At 35.8% G+C, this 14,318-nt stretch overlaps 1 protein-coding gene across 1 annotated transcript in view; it reads left to right on the top strand.

The window, feature by feature from the left end:
• The window catches only part of LOC128557299 (solute carrier family 4 member 11-like), a 56,971-nt gene that overhangs the window by 39,833 nt on the left and 2,820 nt on the right, over positions 1-14,318 (top strand). The window contains exons 6-14 of the mRNA XM_053544549.1: positions 1,674-1,787; positions 2,756-2,888; positions 7,223-7,296; positions 8,039-8,228; positions 10,577-10,683; positions 11,353-11,524; positions 12,276-12,449; positions 13,056-13,248; positions 13,725-13,894. Of these exons, the coding sequence (XP_053400524.1) occupies positions 1,674-1,787; positions 2,756-2,888; positions 7,223-7,296; positions 8,039-8,228; positions 10,577-10,683; positions 11,353-11,524; positions 12,276-12,449; positions 13,056-13,248; positions 13,725-13,894 (1,327 nt within the window). The remainder of the gene's footprint in view (positions 1-1,673; positions 1,788-2,755; positions 2,889-7,222; positions 7,297-8,038; positions 8,229-10,576; positions 10,684-11,352; positions 11,525-12,275; positions 12,450-13,055; positions 13,249-13,724; positions 13,895-14,318) is intronic.

Raw genomic sequence — 14,318 nt, 5'->3', positions numbered from 1 at the left:
AGTACAATTAACATAATTCTAGCTTTTATTTTATCTGAATTATGCCCCTTTTAACTTAGAATTTCAAGTTAAAGTTTTGCATTTAAGCAGGTTTCTCATCTAGGCTTTTGAGCTATCTGAACTTAGTAAATATTAGTAAAACTGCCAGGGACTGCACCACTTGATTGAGAGTCAGGGTTCTCTACCTGTTGATACTCAGGAATGTGGTGTTTCATAGTATTTTGAGATACTGCGAAGTATGTTTCAGAATACATTTTCAAAGAATGTAACTGTATAATTATACTAATGTACACTCGACTTTTAAGACAATGAAAACTAAACAAAAAACATTATCTTAGAACTAAAATTTGAGGTTATTTTTAGCTCACCTGTCACGGAGTGACAAGGTGAGCTTTTGTGATCGCTTTTCGTCTGGCATCCGACATCTGTAAACTTTTACTTTAAACGACATCTCCTCATAAACCGCTAGGCCAATTTCATCTAAACTTCACAGGAATGATCCTTGGGTGGCCCCCTTTCAAAATTATTCAAAGAATTGAATTCCATGCAGAACTCTGGTTGCCATGGCAACCGAAAGGAAAAGCTTTAAAAATCTTCTTGTCCAAAACCACAGGGCCTAGGGCTTTGATATCTGGTGTGTAGCATCATCTAGTGGTCCTCTACCAAAATTATTCAAATTATCCCCCTAGGGTTAAATATGACCCCGCCCCAGGGGTCACATGGTTTATATAGACTTGTTTAGGGAAAACTTTGAAAATCTTCTTGTACAAAACCACATGGCCTAGGGCTTTGATATTTGGTATGTAGCATCATCTAGTGGTCTTCTACCAAGATTGTTCAAATTATCCCCCTAGGGTCAAATATGGCCCGGGCCCGGGGATACCAAGTTTTACATAGACTTATATAGGAAAAATAGTTTAAATCTTCTTGCCTGAAACTACAACACTTAGACCTTTGATATTTGGTTTGTAGCATTGTCTTATGGTCCTCAACCAAAATCATTCAGATTGTACCCCTTGGGTGAAAAGAGGCCCTGCCCTGGGGGTCCCAAGTTTTATATAGACTTATATAGAAAAAAGCTTTAAAAATCTTCTTGTCTGAAACCATATGACCTAGGCTTTTGATATTTGGTATGATGCATTGTCTAGTAGTCCTCTACCAAAGTTATTCAAATTATGCCCCTGAGGTTAAAAGGGGCCGCGCCCTGGGGTCACTTGGTTATTATGTGAGTTATATAGGAAAAATACTTAAAAAATCATCTGATCCTATTTCCAAGACTGTTTAATTATAATTACCTGATGATCCCAAGTAATATGATGTCACTTGACTGTGACCTTGACCTACTGACCTACTTTCTTGTTTATAAAGATACAGTCTTGAAATTTTGATGACATACACAGTTTTGCACACAAATCGTAAAACTGAATTTATTGACCATGAATGTGACCTACTGACTTTCTTAATATTTTATCATCAGTTTGACATTTGAAACATGTAGCTCATATTACTCAGGTGAGCGATCCAGGGTCATCATGACCCCCTTGTATCAACTTATTGTTGTTTACCAATTACAAGAATGATTTTTCTACAGTGATTACTCTTTTTAAAATAAATGATTCAAGTTACCTAAAATTGACAAAAAAATATAAACATTGCTTTTCACTTTTGTACAGATGTGGAGAAGGTGCTATATTCCCAGACTATCGGAGGTCTTGCATTTGCCCTGTTTGGAGGAACGCCACAGATTGTATTGTTGACTACCGCACCATTGGCTTTATATACCAAAAGTATGTACTTTTACAGTTAACCTTGCATAGCAGTCACCTACCTTAACCAACCAGTCAGTTAACTTATCAAATTCACTTTTTGTTATGTTTTAATTTTTATGTTTCACACCCTGCATGAATCAGTTATTAATTTTCTAATCAGCAGTAGACTGCAACTGAAAATAACATATTAGACTGCGGCTCAAGGTTAAGAGTACAGGCCTGAATGTCTTAAACATCTACCTGTCTTTAGCAGTCAGATTATGTCATTCCTTGGCCGGCTATGTAATACAGGTATAACAGAGTTCTTCATGAACATAAAGAATAAAGCTGCATTAAAACTTTACTTTTCAATTATAAATTCTTTATTGAATATGAGTAGCCAGTAATGCTTCTGTCAGGTAATAATTTGATAGAAACACATGGGCAGGAACTGTACAGTGTATATGGAAATTGTGTCCCAACGCAGGATAAATCAACAATTGATGATAATCTTTAGTGATAGAGAACAAATATATTCATGTACAATATGAGCTGCACCATGAGAATACCAACATAGTGCATTTGCGACCAGCATGGATCCTGACCAGTCTACGCATCTTTAGTCTGGTCAGGATCTATACTGTTCGCTAACAGTTTCTCTAATTGCAATAGGGTTTGAAAGCGAACAGTATGGGTTCTGACCAGACTGCGCAGATGCGCAGGCTGGTCTGGATCCTTGCTGGTCACAAATACACTATGTTGGTTTTCTCATGGTGCGGCTCAATTATATTTTCATCAATTTCAATAGAGAAGAGTAAATATCATAAGAGGAGCGGTGGTCTAGTGGTTAAGATGTCAGCTGCTCAACCTGGGGGTTGTGTGTTTGAGCCCTATTTGGGTCACCAGCAGGCAGTCACCCAAGTACTGGTTTAAACTAATTTGATTTATTGTAAATTTTTATTCTGGGTTTAAATTTCGTTCTAAACATTGATCTGTCACTATTTCAGTCATCTACAGTATATGTGAAGATTTTGACCTGGACTTTGAAGCCATGTTTTGTTGTGTTGGACTGTGGAACACTTTCTTTCTATTTTTATACTCGGCATTTGATCTCAGCGAAGTCATGAAGTGGTCCACAAGGTATGTCTAGATAATTATGTCTCCCCCAGGAGACATATTGTTTTTGCCCTGTCCGTCCTTCCGTCCGTCCGTACGTCACACTTCATTTCCGAGCAATAACTGGAGAACCATTTGACCTAGAACCTTCAAACTTCATAGGGTTGTAGGGTTGCTGGAGTAGACGACCCCTATTGTTTTTGGGGTCACTCCGTCAAAGGTCAAGGTCACAGGGGCCTGAACATTGAAAACCATTTCCGATCAATAACTAGAGAACCACTTGACCCAGAATGTTGAAACTTCATAGGATGATTGGTCATGAAGAGTAGATGACCCCTATTGATTTTGGGGTCACTCCATCAAAGGTCAAGATCACAGGGGCCTGAACATGGAAAACCATTTCCGATCAATAACTAGAGAACCACTTGACCCAGAATGTTGAAACTTCATAGGATGATTGTACATGCAAAGTAGATGACCCCTATCGATTTTGGGGTCACTCCATTAAAGGTCAAGGTCACAGGGGCCTGAACATTGAAAACCATTTCCGGTCAGTAACTTGAGAACCACTTGACCCAGAATGTTGAAACTTAATAGGATGATTGCTCATGCAGAGTAGATGACCCCTAACGATTTTGGGGTCACTCTGTGAAAGGTCAAGGTCACAGGGGCCTGAACATTGAAAACCATTTCCGGTCAGTAACTTGAGAACCACTTGACCCAGAATGATGAAACTTCATAGGATGATTGGTCATGCAGAGTAGATGACCCCTAACGATTTTAGGGTCACTCTGTTAAAGGTCAAGGCAACAGGGGCTGAACAGGGAAAACCATTTCCAATCAATAACTTGAGAACCTCTTGACCCAGAATGTTGAAACTTCATAGGATGATTGTTCATGCAGAGTAAATGACCCCTATTGTTTTTGGGGTCACTCCGTTAAAGGTCAAGGTCACAGAGGCCTGAACATTGATAACCAGTTCCGATCAATAACTTGAGAACCACTTGACCCAGAATGTTGAAACTTCATAGGATGATTGAACATGCAGAGTAGATGACCCCTATTGATTTTGGGGTCAGTTTGTTAAAGGTCAAGGTCACAGTGGCCTGTTCATGTAAAATAATTTTTTGGAAATAACTTGAGAACCACTTGACCTACAATGTTGAAACTTAATAGGATGATTGGACATGCAGAGTAGATGACCCCTATTTATTTTGAGGTCACTTGATCAAAGGTCAAGGTCACAGGAGCCTGACCAGTGACTTGAGAACCACTAGGCCAAGAGTGTTGAAATTTAGCGGGATGACTGGACATGCCAAGTAGATGATCCCTATTGCAGCCAACCATCAGTGTCTCTTTGACTTTTGCTCCTGACCCCTATTGACTTCTTGCCTATAGGACTTTGCATTGGGGGAGACATGCGCCTTTTTACAAAAGCATTTTCTAGTTTAGTTTAAGTAAGGGTAGTGTTAGTCCAATAGACAAGATGTCAGCTTCATACCGTAGAGGTAATGGTTTTTCACTGAGGTCCTGACCTCTCCTAGCAGACAAACAAACTGGTTATTCTGAAGAAATTGATAACTGTCATGCAGAGCTTAAGGTTTTCTTTTCAACTGAGGTAAAATAAGCAGTCGGAGAGTAAGAAACCATTCTGAAATAGGTATAGTCTAAAATAAAATATGGCAGTTAAATTATTTATTCAAGTCTCATGTATCGTAGAGAAAACAACGTTATGAGCCTGCTTGGCAGAGTGGTTAAGGTCATTGATTTCAATTCGGTGCATGCTGCAGTGGGTTTGAGACCTTGCTTGGGGATATAGAATTTTTCATCAGAGGAAAGTTTCCAGCTGGCCTAGAGAGGATTGATGGTTCTACCGGGAATGTCGGGCATTACCTGAGATAATGCTCCCAGGGGCAGAGTATTCCTCCACCATTAAAAAGAAGGGAAAGTCGCCTGACTGTATAATTTTTTAAACATTACAAAATCAAAACACACAATGTCTTGGCAGTTACATAGACAGAAACTAGAAACTTTTCAGATTTAAAAAAAAAAGGGTAAAAAACAAGTACAAAATGTACTTTTATAGAAATTAGAACCTGTGTGTTCCCAGAGGGGTTATCGAATTGCATTACTTCTACAAGATGTGAAGATAATATCATTTAAGGTACTTAATCTAATCTTTGCTTTCTACAGCAGCTGGTCTTTATAGATTACTGTCTTCTAGCATATAATTTTCTCCTTTCAGGATTTTATTGCCTGATATTTAATTGCAAAGTATTATTGGAATTTGAGTGTGCTAGTTCTTTTCTTGATAATAATTACATTTGGAAGTTAAGTTTGTCACTGCTAGAAAATCAAATATATTTTTTCCCCATTTAATTGCACAAACATGTTAAAGCGTACAGCTACAAAAACTAGATGTAAAATATTAATAATATTTGTATTTTTGTGCCCCTCAAAAAATATTTTGTGGGGGTGGGGCACTTAGAGTTGTCCTTGTCTGTCCATCTGTCTGTCCGTCCAAATTTGTTGTTGTGCATATCTCAAAAAGAATTTGACGCAGTCATCAGACAATTTACGGGATTGTTAGTCAGCATGGGAAGTTATGCATCAAGGGTTTTAATTTGGATCTCGAACAGCTAGATGAGAATTATAGCCCTTGACTTTGTCAAAAATATGCATAAAAAGGGCTTAAGTTTGTGTCGCATGTATCTAAAAAGTACCAAAGATTATGAAACATTACAGGAATTATATTCAGCATGTGAGGTTGTGCACCTGTGATTTTGTTAGAAATATTATTCTGCCAGACCACAGTTATGACCCTTGATTTAGCCAAAAATATGCAAAAAATAGCATAAAAGTTTGTGTAGACATATCTCAAGAAGTATTTAAATTAGGTTCATGAAACATTAAAGGAGTATTATTCGGCATGTGAAGTTGTGCACCTGGGATTTTTTTTTCCGGTTTACTGTAAGACAGATCAGAGTTATGGCCCTTGATTGTCAAGAAATATGCATAAAGGGCATACAAGTTTTTGGGGTATGTATCTGAAAAAATATTAGACATAGAGTCATAGAACATTAGGGGGTTGTTATATAGCATACAAAGTTGTGCACCTGGTGTTCTGTTTGGGATTTTATTCAACCAGACCAGAGTTATGGTCCTTGACTTAGTGAAAGATACACATAAAGGCTGTGTTGCATATATCTTAAAATATTTCACCTTGAGTCCTGAAACCATGTAGGAATATTATCCAGCATGTGAATTTGTGCACCTGAGGTTTTATTTTTTTCATTTCACTTTGCAAGACCAGAGTCATGGTCCTCGACTTAGTCAAAAAATAAAAGTTTGTGTCTCATGTATCTCAAACTGTAATTGTTCTAGAGTCACTAACATTAGAAGATTGTTATTTAGTATGTAAAGTTGTGCACAGGGTGTTCTCTTTGGGATTTCACTCAGCTAGGCCAGACTTATGGCCCATCACTTTGTGAAAAATACTGATAAAGTGCTTAAAAGTGTGCTGCATATATCTTAAAAATATTTCACCTAGAGTCATGAAACTATGTACAGTGACAGAAAGGGGGCACTTGTTTCATATACACACCACATCTAGTTTATATAATGCTTTTGGCTTGCATTGAGTTTTAATAATCTCCATTATTGTACAAAAGCGTATTATGTCATTACTTTATAAATTGCATTTGAAGTACCAATATTATATCAAATATCTTTTAAGATGTTTTACATTAGATGATTTTATTTTGTGTTGGTATAGTGCTCTGTATTAGGAAGTTTATATTCTTGCACACTGGGCTGGCATTTCCAGTGATTTTACCCATGCTGGCAAAACCCATCTGGCACCCCCCATGCCAGATGACTGCCATGCTGTTAACAATTCATGCACTGATTATATATCATTTATGTAAAATACAAAATAATCAGGTAATAGTAATAGTTTCTCTCTGTTCCTTATAGTATATTTCTCGATTCAAAATACGTTATTTTACGGCAAGAACCTAACGTTACGCTAAAAATGATAAAACTAAAGTGTGCGTCATTAAAACATCATGACGTCACTTCTGTTTACAGACATTAATTTCCCGCGCTTTGTGTTCATACCCTAATATAAGAAAGAGTGCTTTTTCTATTTCCTAAAATGTTTATTCTATTATTTTTAAAATATGGTATGTAAGAAAAATAACCTTATCAGAATAAAAAGCTTATATGTATGAGGCAATTCTCATTATCGCCCAACGCACAGGTGCCCTCGAGACGGAAATTTCTATCCAATTCGTAAACAAATGCCAGATATTATCAATCTTAATAGAAATCTTACAATTGATTTTGTTTTATTTCAGGTCATCAGAGGAGATATTTGCGTTGTTCATTTCCATAGCTTTCACAATTGATGCTATCAAAAATACTGTACAAAGTATGTTATGATACATTTTACATCTATTGCCTTAAACAAAGCTTTTATAGTTCTGTTCAGTATTTTTCTCCTGATTATCTTCATTTAATGTGATTAGATCAAACATAGGTAATAGTAGAAAATTGTTTACTTAGATATTTGGATGATAGCTTTATCTCTGTATCTTTATGGTGCATAAACATTAAAAGCACATAATTCTATGATCAGTGTTTTTTTTGTTTGTTTTTTTATAAATCTGGAAAAATATAGTTCAGTATCATTTAAAGTTTATTCAGTTTGAAAGACTGTTTTTATGTACTTTTTATCAGTTGATAAAAAAGTGTTTTTGTGTACTTTTTATCAGTTGACAAAGTTGACATTTATACCACTTTTTACAATTTTTAAATTAATTGTGCTACTACAAGTTCTTAACATAATCTTAACAAGAGTATATAATGATTAGTAACAATTTAATTTAAGGTTTCACATGTTTTAGAGTGAATATATATGTAGGTCAAAGATACATTTTTTGTACTTGGAACTAATAAATGAATGAAATATATAGATAAAGTATTCTGGAAAATTCTCACTGGGAACAATAAATAGATTTAAGCTTATATTACCCATAGCTAGGTGTTAAATTGTAAAAGAAACATTTGTTGAAATATAGATTGTTTTGTGAGGTAGAGGGGGGTGGGCAGTGTGGATGGAGTTGTACTTTTGTAGCAGGAACATTTCTAGTTTGTATATTCTTTTCTTCCAGATTTTGATGTTCATTACAGCATTCCAGAGTGTGCGAATGATTTTAACAGTACGAAAGTGGCTGTTGAAAATGCACTGAACAATGTTACAGCGGAGGTCCGTCCCTGTGAACGAGATGTCAGTTTACTTTATTTGTTACTATTACTGGGAACCCTATGGCTTGGTGTGACACTCTACAACTTTACAAAAACGTTAGTACAACTTATGATTTGAATGATGTTTCTAGAGGAAATTTTGGTTAATTGACATTATGTTGAATTTCAGCATATATACATGTATAGAAAATTAGTAAAGCAAACATTTAGACTTGAATTTGGAGGTGTGCCGGGGAAAAAAATTGGGTATAAAGTCATTCCGATGATGCTGCAGATTTCAAGAGAACTGAAGTGTGTAAGATAAGTATATTGCATGGAGCCACCATAACTGAGTAGTTACGGTTGTAGACTTTGCATATCTTGAAGTTCATTTCTGTAGGTAAGTGTCCCACTTGTGGTCATTAAGTTAGGGAGTCACCCAGCCATCTTTCGAAAGTCAGTAATTCTACCTGTGTTCCTTCCTATATGCCTGAAATGATGCCAGGAGGGACACCTGGGTCTTCATCAGCTAAAACTGAGTAGTTGCTATATAACCTGAAGTGTTGCTGTAGCAGACATAAAACCAAAAACAAACTGTCAGTTGGATAGTATTCATACATGAAAGAATTCTACCTCTGACAAAAAAAACTCAAACTCACAACTCGGAGGTGCCAGAGATTTTAAGTCAGTGACAATAAACACTCCCCATGGAGCTCCCCTCATCCCAGCTGTAATTATTTACTGATTTGATATAGACACAAAGAACTCAGAATATTGATGTACCAAAGTGCAGCTAACACTTTGTTAATAAAGCTATCTTGTGATATATGTATTGTTTACAGGTAGCTTCAAGATTAAATCTTATTTTCATTAGAAAACAGTTGTTATATATACAGTCAGATAACTAGAAGGCAAAATCCTTATCATTTCTCAGTTAAATCTGTATTAAATTGAGATCTGCACTTCCATGCTGATAAGCCACCTTTGTAGAAGTATTGATATATTGTACTGGCACCATCTCAAGTAAACAAAATCAGTTGACAACATGATATATTATACCATTACACAGCAGACTTATCTTTTCAAGGAAATGCATATAATTATACATATATCTTGAGAAAATGGGATGGATAATTTTTGTTTTGCCTATACAGATCACTCAATCTCTTTCATACATCTACCTGTCCATCCACAAAGTCCTGGTCCCTCAATTTGTAAAATTATGCAAGGTACTTAAATGAAATGTGGTACCGTATTGGATATTGACACATTGCATTCTTCATATAAATTCTAATTGTGGTTATAAAACATCTGATACATTAGTTTTATAATTAAGTAAATCTAAAGTATATAATTTTTATGATACAAATAAATATGATGGTAGAAAGCTTTTGAGAGTTTTAGTTTTTGTGAATCTATGGTGTTTTTTTTGCATTTTAAAATGAAAAGGAGATCAGGTAAAACATATTACATGCTTGACAAGAGTTTTAAATGCTGACAGATTTATCCTAGTATCTTGGATGCTTATGCACAGCTAAGCAGACATAAAAGGTTACTCTTGTTATGATATAATCCTGTTAAAATATGTTTGATTTGTAAAATGATATGCATTTTATGGTTAGTAAAGACTAATCAATCAAATATAAGATATAAAACCTTGACATCAAGGTGTTATATAAAACTGTTGAGCTTGAATTATGTTTGTAAATTATTTATGGCAATAAAAGAAGAAATCATTGTTCATATTATCTTCCATTTTAGTCCTAGAGGTTTGGCTACAGTTACAGCCCTTTAACTGGATTAAATAAAGCATTAATTACCTCCTTAGCGGTGATTTTTATGCCCCCAGCATCTACTGATGTGGAAGGCATATAGTGATTGTCCTGTCCGTTCGTCCGTCCATACGAGGTTAACCAAATGGGACTGTTTTGTCTAGCATCAATACCCCTTACAAGAATGACTTGATACTAATGCAAATGTAACCTGTGACCATTCCTCATCTTCAAACATCACCTGACCTCAGTTTGACCTTGACCTTGACTGCATTTTGGACTTAGGTTGCTTTACATGGGCCATCTCTTGGTTAACCAAATGGGACCGTTTCATCTAGCATCAATACCCCTTACAAGAATGAATTGATACTAATACAGATGTTAACTGTGACCATTCCTCATCTTCAAACATCACCTGACCTCAGTTTGACCTTGACCTTGCCCTCGTTTTGGACTTAGGTGCAAAATCTATTGACAAGGATGCCACTGGGGGGCATCAAGCGTTTATTGAGCGCAGCTTCTTGTTGTTGTTTTTTCAGACTTTATTTGAATCTAAGCTATTTTGATTGTTAGGGTGTTTAGTTGGAGTATTTTGAAAAAGTTTTAAGATGAATCTTAATGTACACATCAACCATTTCCAGTCCAGTAATGTTTGCTAGTTACAAGCCTTTTATTTTTGATTTTTCATTTCAGGCCATATTTGAATCCAGGAAAGAGAGAATTGTTGGCTGACTACTCATTACCTGTTGCTGTTGTTATTATTAGTCTTATTGGTGTGTTTGCTTTTGATGATGTAAATAGTAAGTATTACTAACATTTTCAGTATCCTTCATGTTAGTTTTTGTTGTATGTACAGGACCTTTCTTTCACTGTGGTTACATGGGGTCTTGACCCTGTCTGGGTTATTGGGAGGGTGACGGGTGGGGATTTTAAAGGGCATTTTTCAGTTTCAGCAAAACAGAAAATGAAACTAGAGCCTGTTAGTAAGTCTGTTAATTATGTTTTGAATGCCAATTAAATAAAATAAATTATGTTATTGGGTATGAAATAAGGAACAGCTAAATTCGTTAAATTTTAAAGGGTAACTCATTTGACAGTTTTCTGCATGTTTAACTTAAATGGTGTTTTTATAGAGAAAAACTTCCTTAAATGCACAGAATCACTTTGAAATTTCTTTCTATTGGAAGTTCTAACTCATAAAAGCATTTTCTAAATTTTGAAAATTTTGACATAAATCTAGAGGTATGCAGCTTTTTAAGCCAAATAACTAAACCAGTAAATTACAGCAAAACAAATGTGTGTCCACTGAACTAAATTACACGTTTATTTGAATACTATTAAAAATGTGGATTCTTTAACAGTGAGGAATGTTTTGTTCACATTAACACTTAGAGTCCTGATTGTTTCCGATATGATATTTTCATGAAATATTTTAGTAATAGATTCTATTTATTCTCTACGCTTTTCAGTGGGTAAAGGGTTTGACTCAGCCCGTGGAAATAATATATTTACGGTAGTTCCTCTACACAAGTTGTCAGTTGGTGCAGTATTCGGTGGTATGGGACTGGGTTTCTGTCTCTCACTGCTTTTCTTTATGGATCAAAATATCTCCGCAGCACTTGTAAATGCTCCACAAAATAAGTAAGTATTATTGTATGTGATATGCTCCTTACATTTTTTAAACTTTTTTCAGGCATTAGTTTAGGAGCCTCTGTGGCTGAGTGGTTAAGGTTGCCAACTTCAAATCACTTGCCCCTCACTGATGTGGCTTGGGGCGCAATATTCTTCATGTGAGAAAGACATCCAGCTGACTTACAGAAGGTCAGTGGTTCTATCCAGGAGCCCACCCGTGATGAAATAATGCCTTGAGGGGCACCTAGGGTCTTTCTCCAACATAAAAAGCTGGAAAGTCGCCATATAACCTATAATTGTGTTGGTGCGACGTTAAACTTAACAAACACAAGGACTCAGAATGCCGCAAACTTAGGCTTTACATTTGCTGTCACTTTTTACATTGCAGTTAGTTTTGTTGTGATGAACTGATTCTGCTTAAACTTTGCTGAAATTTGCAAAACCACTCGGTCTGTGTATACGTGAGCATATGCATTATTTATTGCACTAGTGTGAAATTTGGTTGACTATAGGCTGCAGTGCTTGGTGAGAGTAACTTAAATGTCAGAGTAGGTCAAAGTGTGAAGTCTCAAATATCTAATAAATTAATGAAGTCATACTAAAATAAGTGCATTGTTCTATGACAGTTTTTGTGAACAAAATGAATTCCAGATAACAATAATGCATGCTTTTTATAATACAAGGATCTCTTATTTTATGATATGGCTTAGGAGGATCTAAGAGGAAACAAATTATGGATGTACTCATGTTTTAACTTCAGAATGAAGAAAGGAACAGCATATCATTGGGACCTGTTAGTGATAGGATTGGTCAATGGTGTACTGTCAATATTTGGATTTCCCTGGGTGCACGCTGCTCTACCACACTCCCCATTACACGTACGTGCTCTTGCTGATGTAGAGGAACGTGTTGATCAAGGGCATATCTATTCAATGTAAGACAGTAACAGATATATTTATAATTCTTGTAACTTGTTTGTAATAGGTAAGTAGACCACTCTGTTATTGTATTGTTTAATGTTGTATAAATTGTAGAGTATGCTTATCATGCTGGACACAATTGGTTTTGCCTTTGCGACCAGTGTAGATCTTGATCAGCCTGCACATCCATGCAGTCTGATCAAGATCTGCACTGCTCGCCATTCAGTCAGTATCTTTTTGGTAAGAACCCCTTTTAACAGTTAATGGTACTGTCCAAATTGAAAGACGGACAAGTTCATTATAGAAATTTAGCAGGGTAAGGGTTAAGAATTCCTGATGCTGACTGCTACAGACTTTGTGGAAACGCCAATGACTTGCTTATACTCCACAATTCTGTCAAATTAAAAATAATTTTACATGCACTCTAGTAAATAAATATTGTGTTTCTTCTAATAAAATGAATATATCACAAGATGACATGGTAAGGACATCAGATTTTGTCAGTGACAAAAATTTGAGTTAATAATGACATGTTATATTCATAACTTGTCAACACCACTTTTATCAGCATATCACTGCTTAAAACTGCTGTACTTTTACAAATATTTCTTATATTTCAGTATTGTGAAAGTAAGGGAAACACGCCTCACAGCAATATTTTCACACATTCTGATTGGTTTATCACTGCTGATATTGCCTGTACTATCTTATATTCCAACACCCGTGCTGTACGGACTCTTTCTGTATATAGCTGTAACAGCGCTCACCGGGAACCAGATGTTTGAGAGAATTATGTTGCTCATTACAGAACAGGTACCAGTAAAGTCTGTTTTATTATTTGGATCAGTGCAGTAGTTTGTGATGCATTTTTGGGTTTCTGACATCTCTCCTAAATATAAATCAGGGATTGTTTTATTTTGTTTGGTTAAATGTTGTTGTTTTTTTAACACTACTTCATGTGGATAGAAGCAATCAGTCACTCCAAGCAAAGTTCCTTTATTGTGTACTTCAGTCCTTAAATAAATAACAACTGTGTATGAATGAGAGGTTAGGGGACAAATGACTTTTGTCTTGTTTTCTGCTGTCAATATTGCATCATTGTTGGATTTAAATCTATGGTATTCTTACTGAAAGCTCATTTCAGTTAGGGGGCATACATATAGGGTATTTATTTTCTTAAAAAGGAGCCTTTTACCACTCAGAAGACAAGGATTTTAGAAGAAAATGAGTAGGTATTTATTCACCAGATGTTTCAGTAAGTAGCTCATGATTTTGATGTTTCATTTCAGAGTGCATATCCGCCCAACCACTATATCCGTCGTGTACCACAACGAATGATGCATTTCTTTACGTTGCTACAGTTGATCCAGTTGGCTGTACTTTGTGTATTTGGTTTCACACCATATCCATATCTGAAAATGTTCTTCCCAATACTCATCTTTATCCTGATTCCACTGAGGTAAATATTTCTCGAATCTCTTTCAATGTTTTATTTTTTAAAATGAGTCTCCCAGAGCTAAAAATTGTTTGTTTTTTTTAAAATTGATTCTACTACTTGTTTTCCGTAATGCAAGCTTGTTTTTTACTGAAATGTGAAAATTTGTTTGTGTCATAATGGGGAAAAGGGTGACTGACCTCCTAGCAGTCATGTTTTAAGTTATACCGTCTTGTTTTAGCACTGTTGTGATGAAAGCATGAAGCTGATTTGAACCACTCTCAAGTCCGCTTCCTGGAAAACCAGTATTAGTGCCATATGAAAAGGCATGGTAGTAACCCCTATGGTGTTAGAACTCACAACCTCTATTTTGAGCGGTTGACACTGTAACCAGGAGATCACTGTATCCCTTTTGTTTTTTGACTAAATGATTTGAACAATCTCAGAG

Source organism: Mercenaria mercenaria, chromosome 5 (genome assembly GCF_021730395.1).
Source record: "Mercenaria mercenaria strain notata chromosome 5, MADL_Memer_1, whole genome shotgun sequence".
Classification (NCBI taxonomy): Eukaryota; Metazoa; Mollusca; class Bivalvia; order Venerida; family Veneridae; genus Mercenaria; species Mercenaria mercenaria.
Note: the sequence above shows the minus strand (reverse complement) of the source record. Positions and strands in the feature narration are given on the sequence as shown.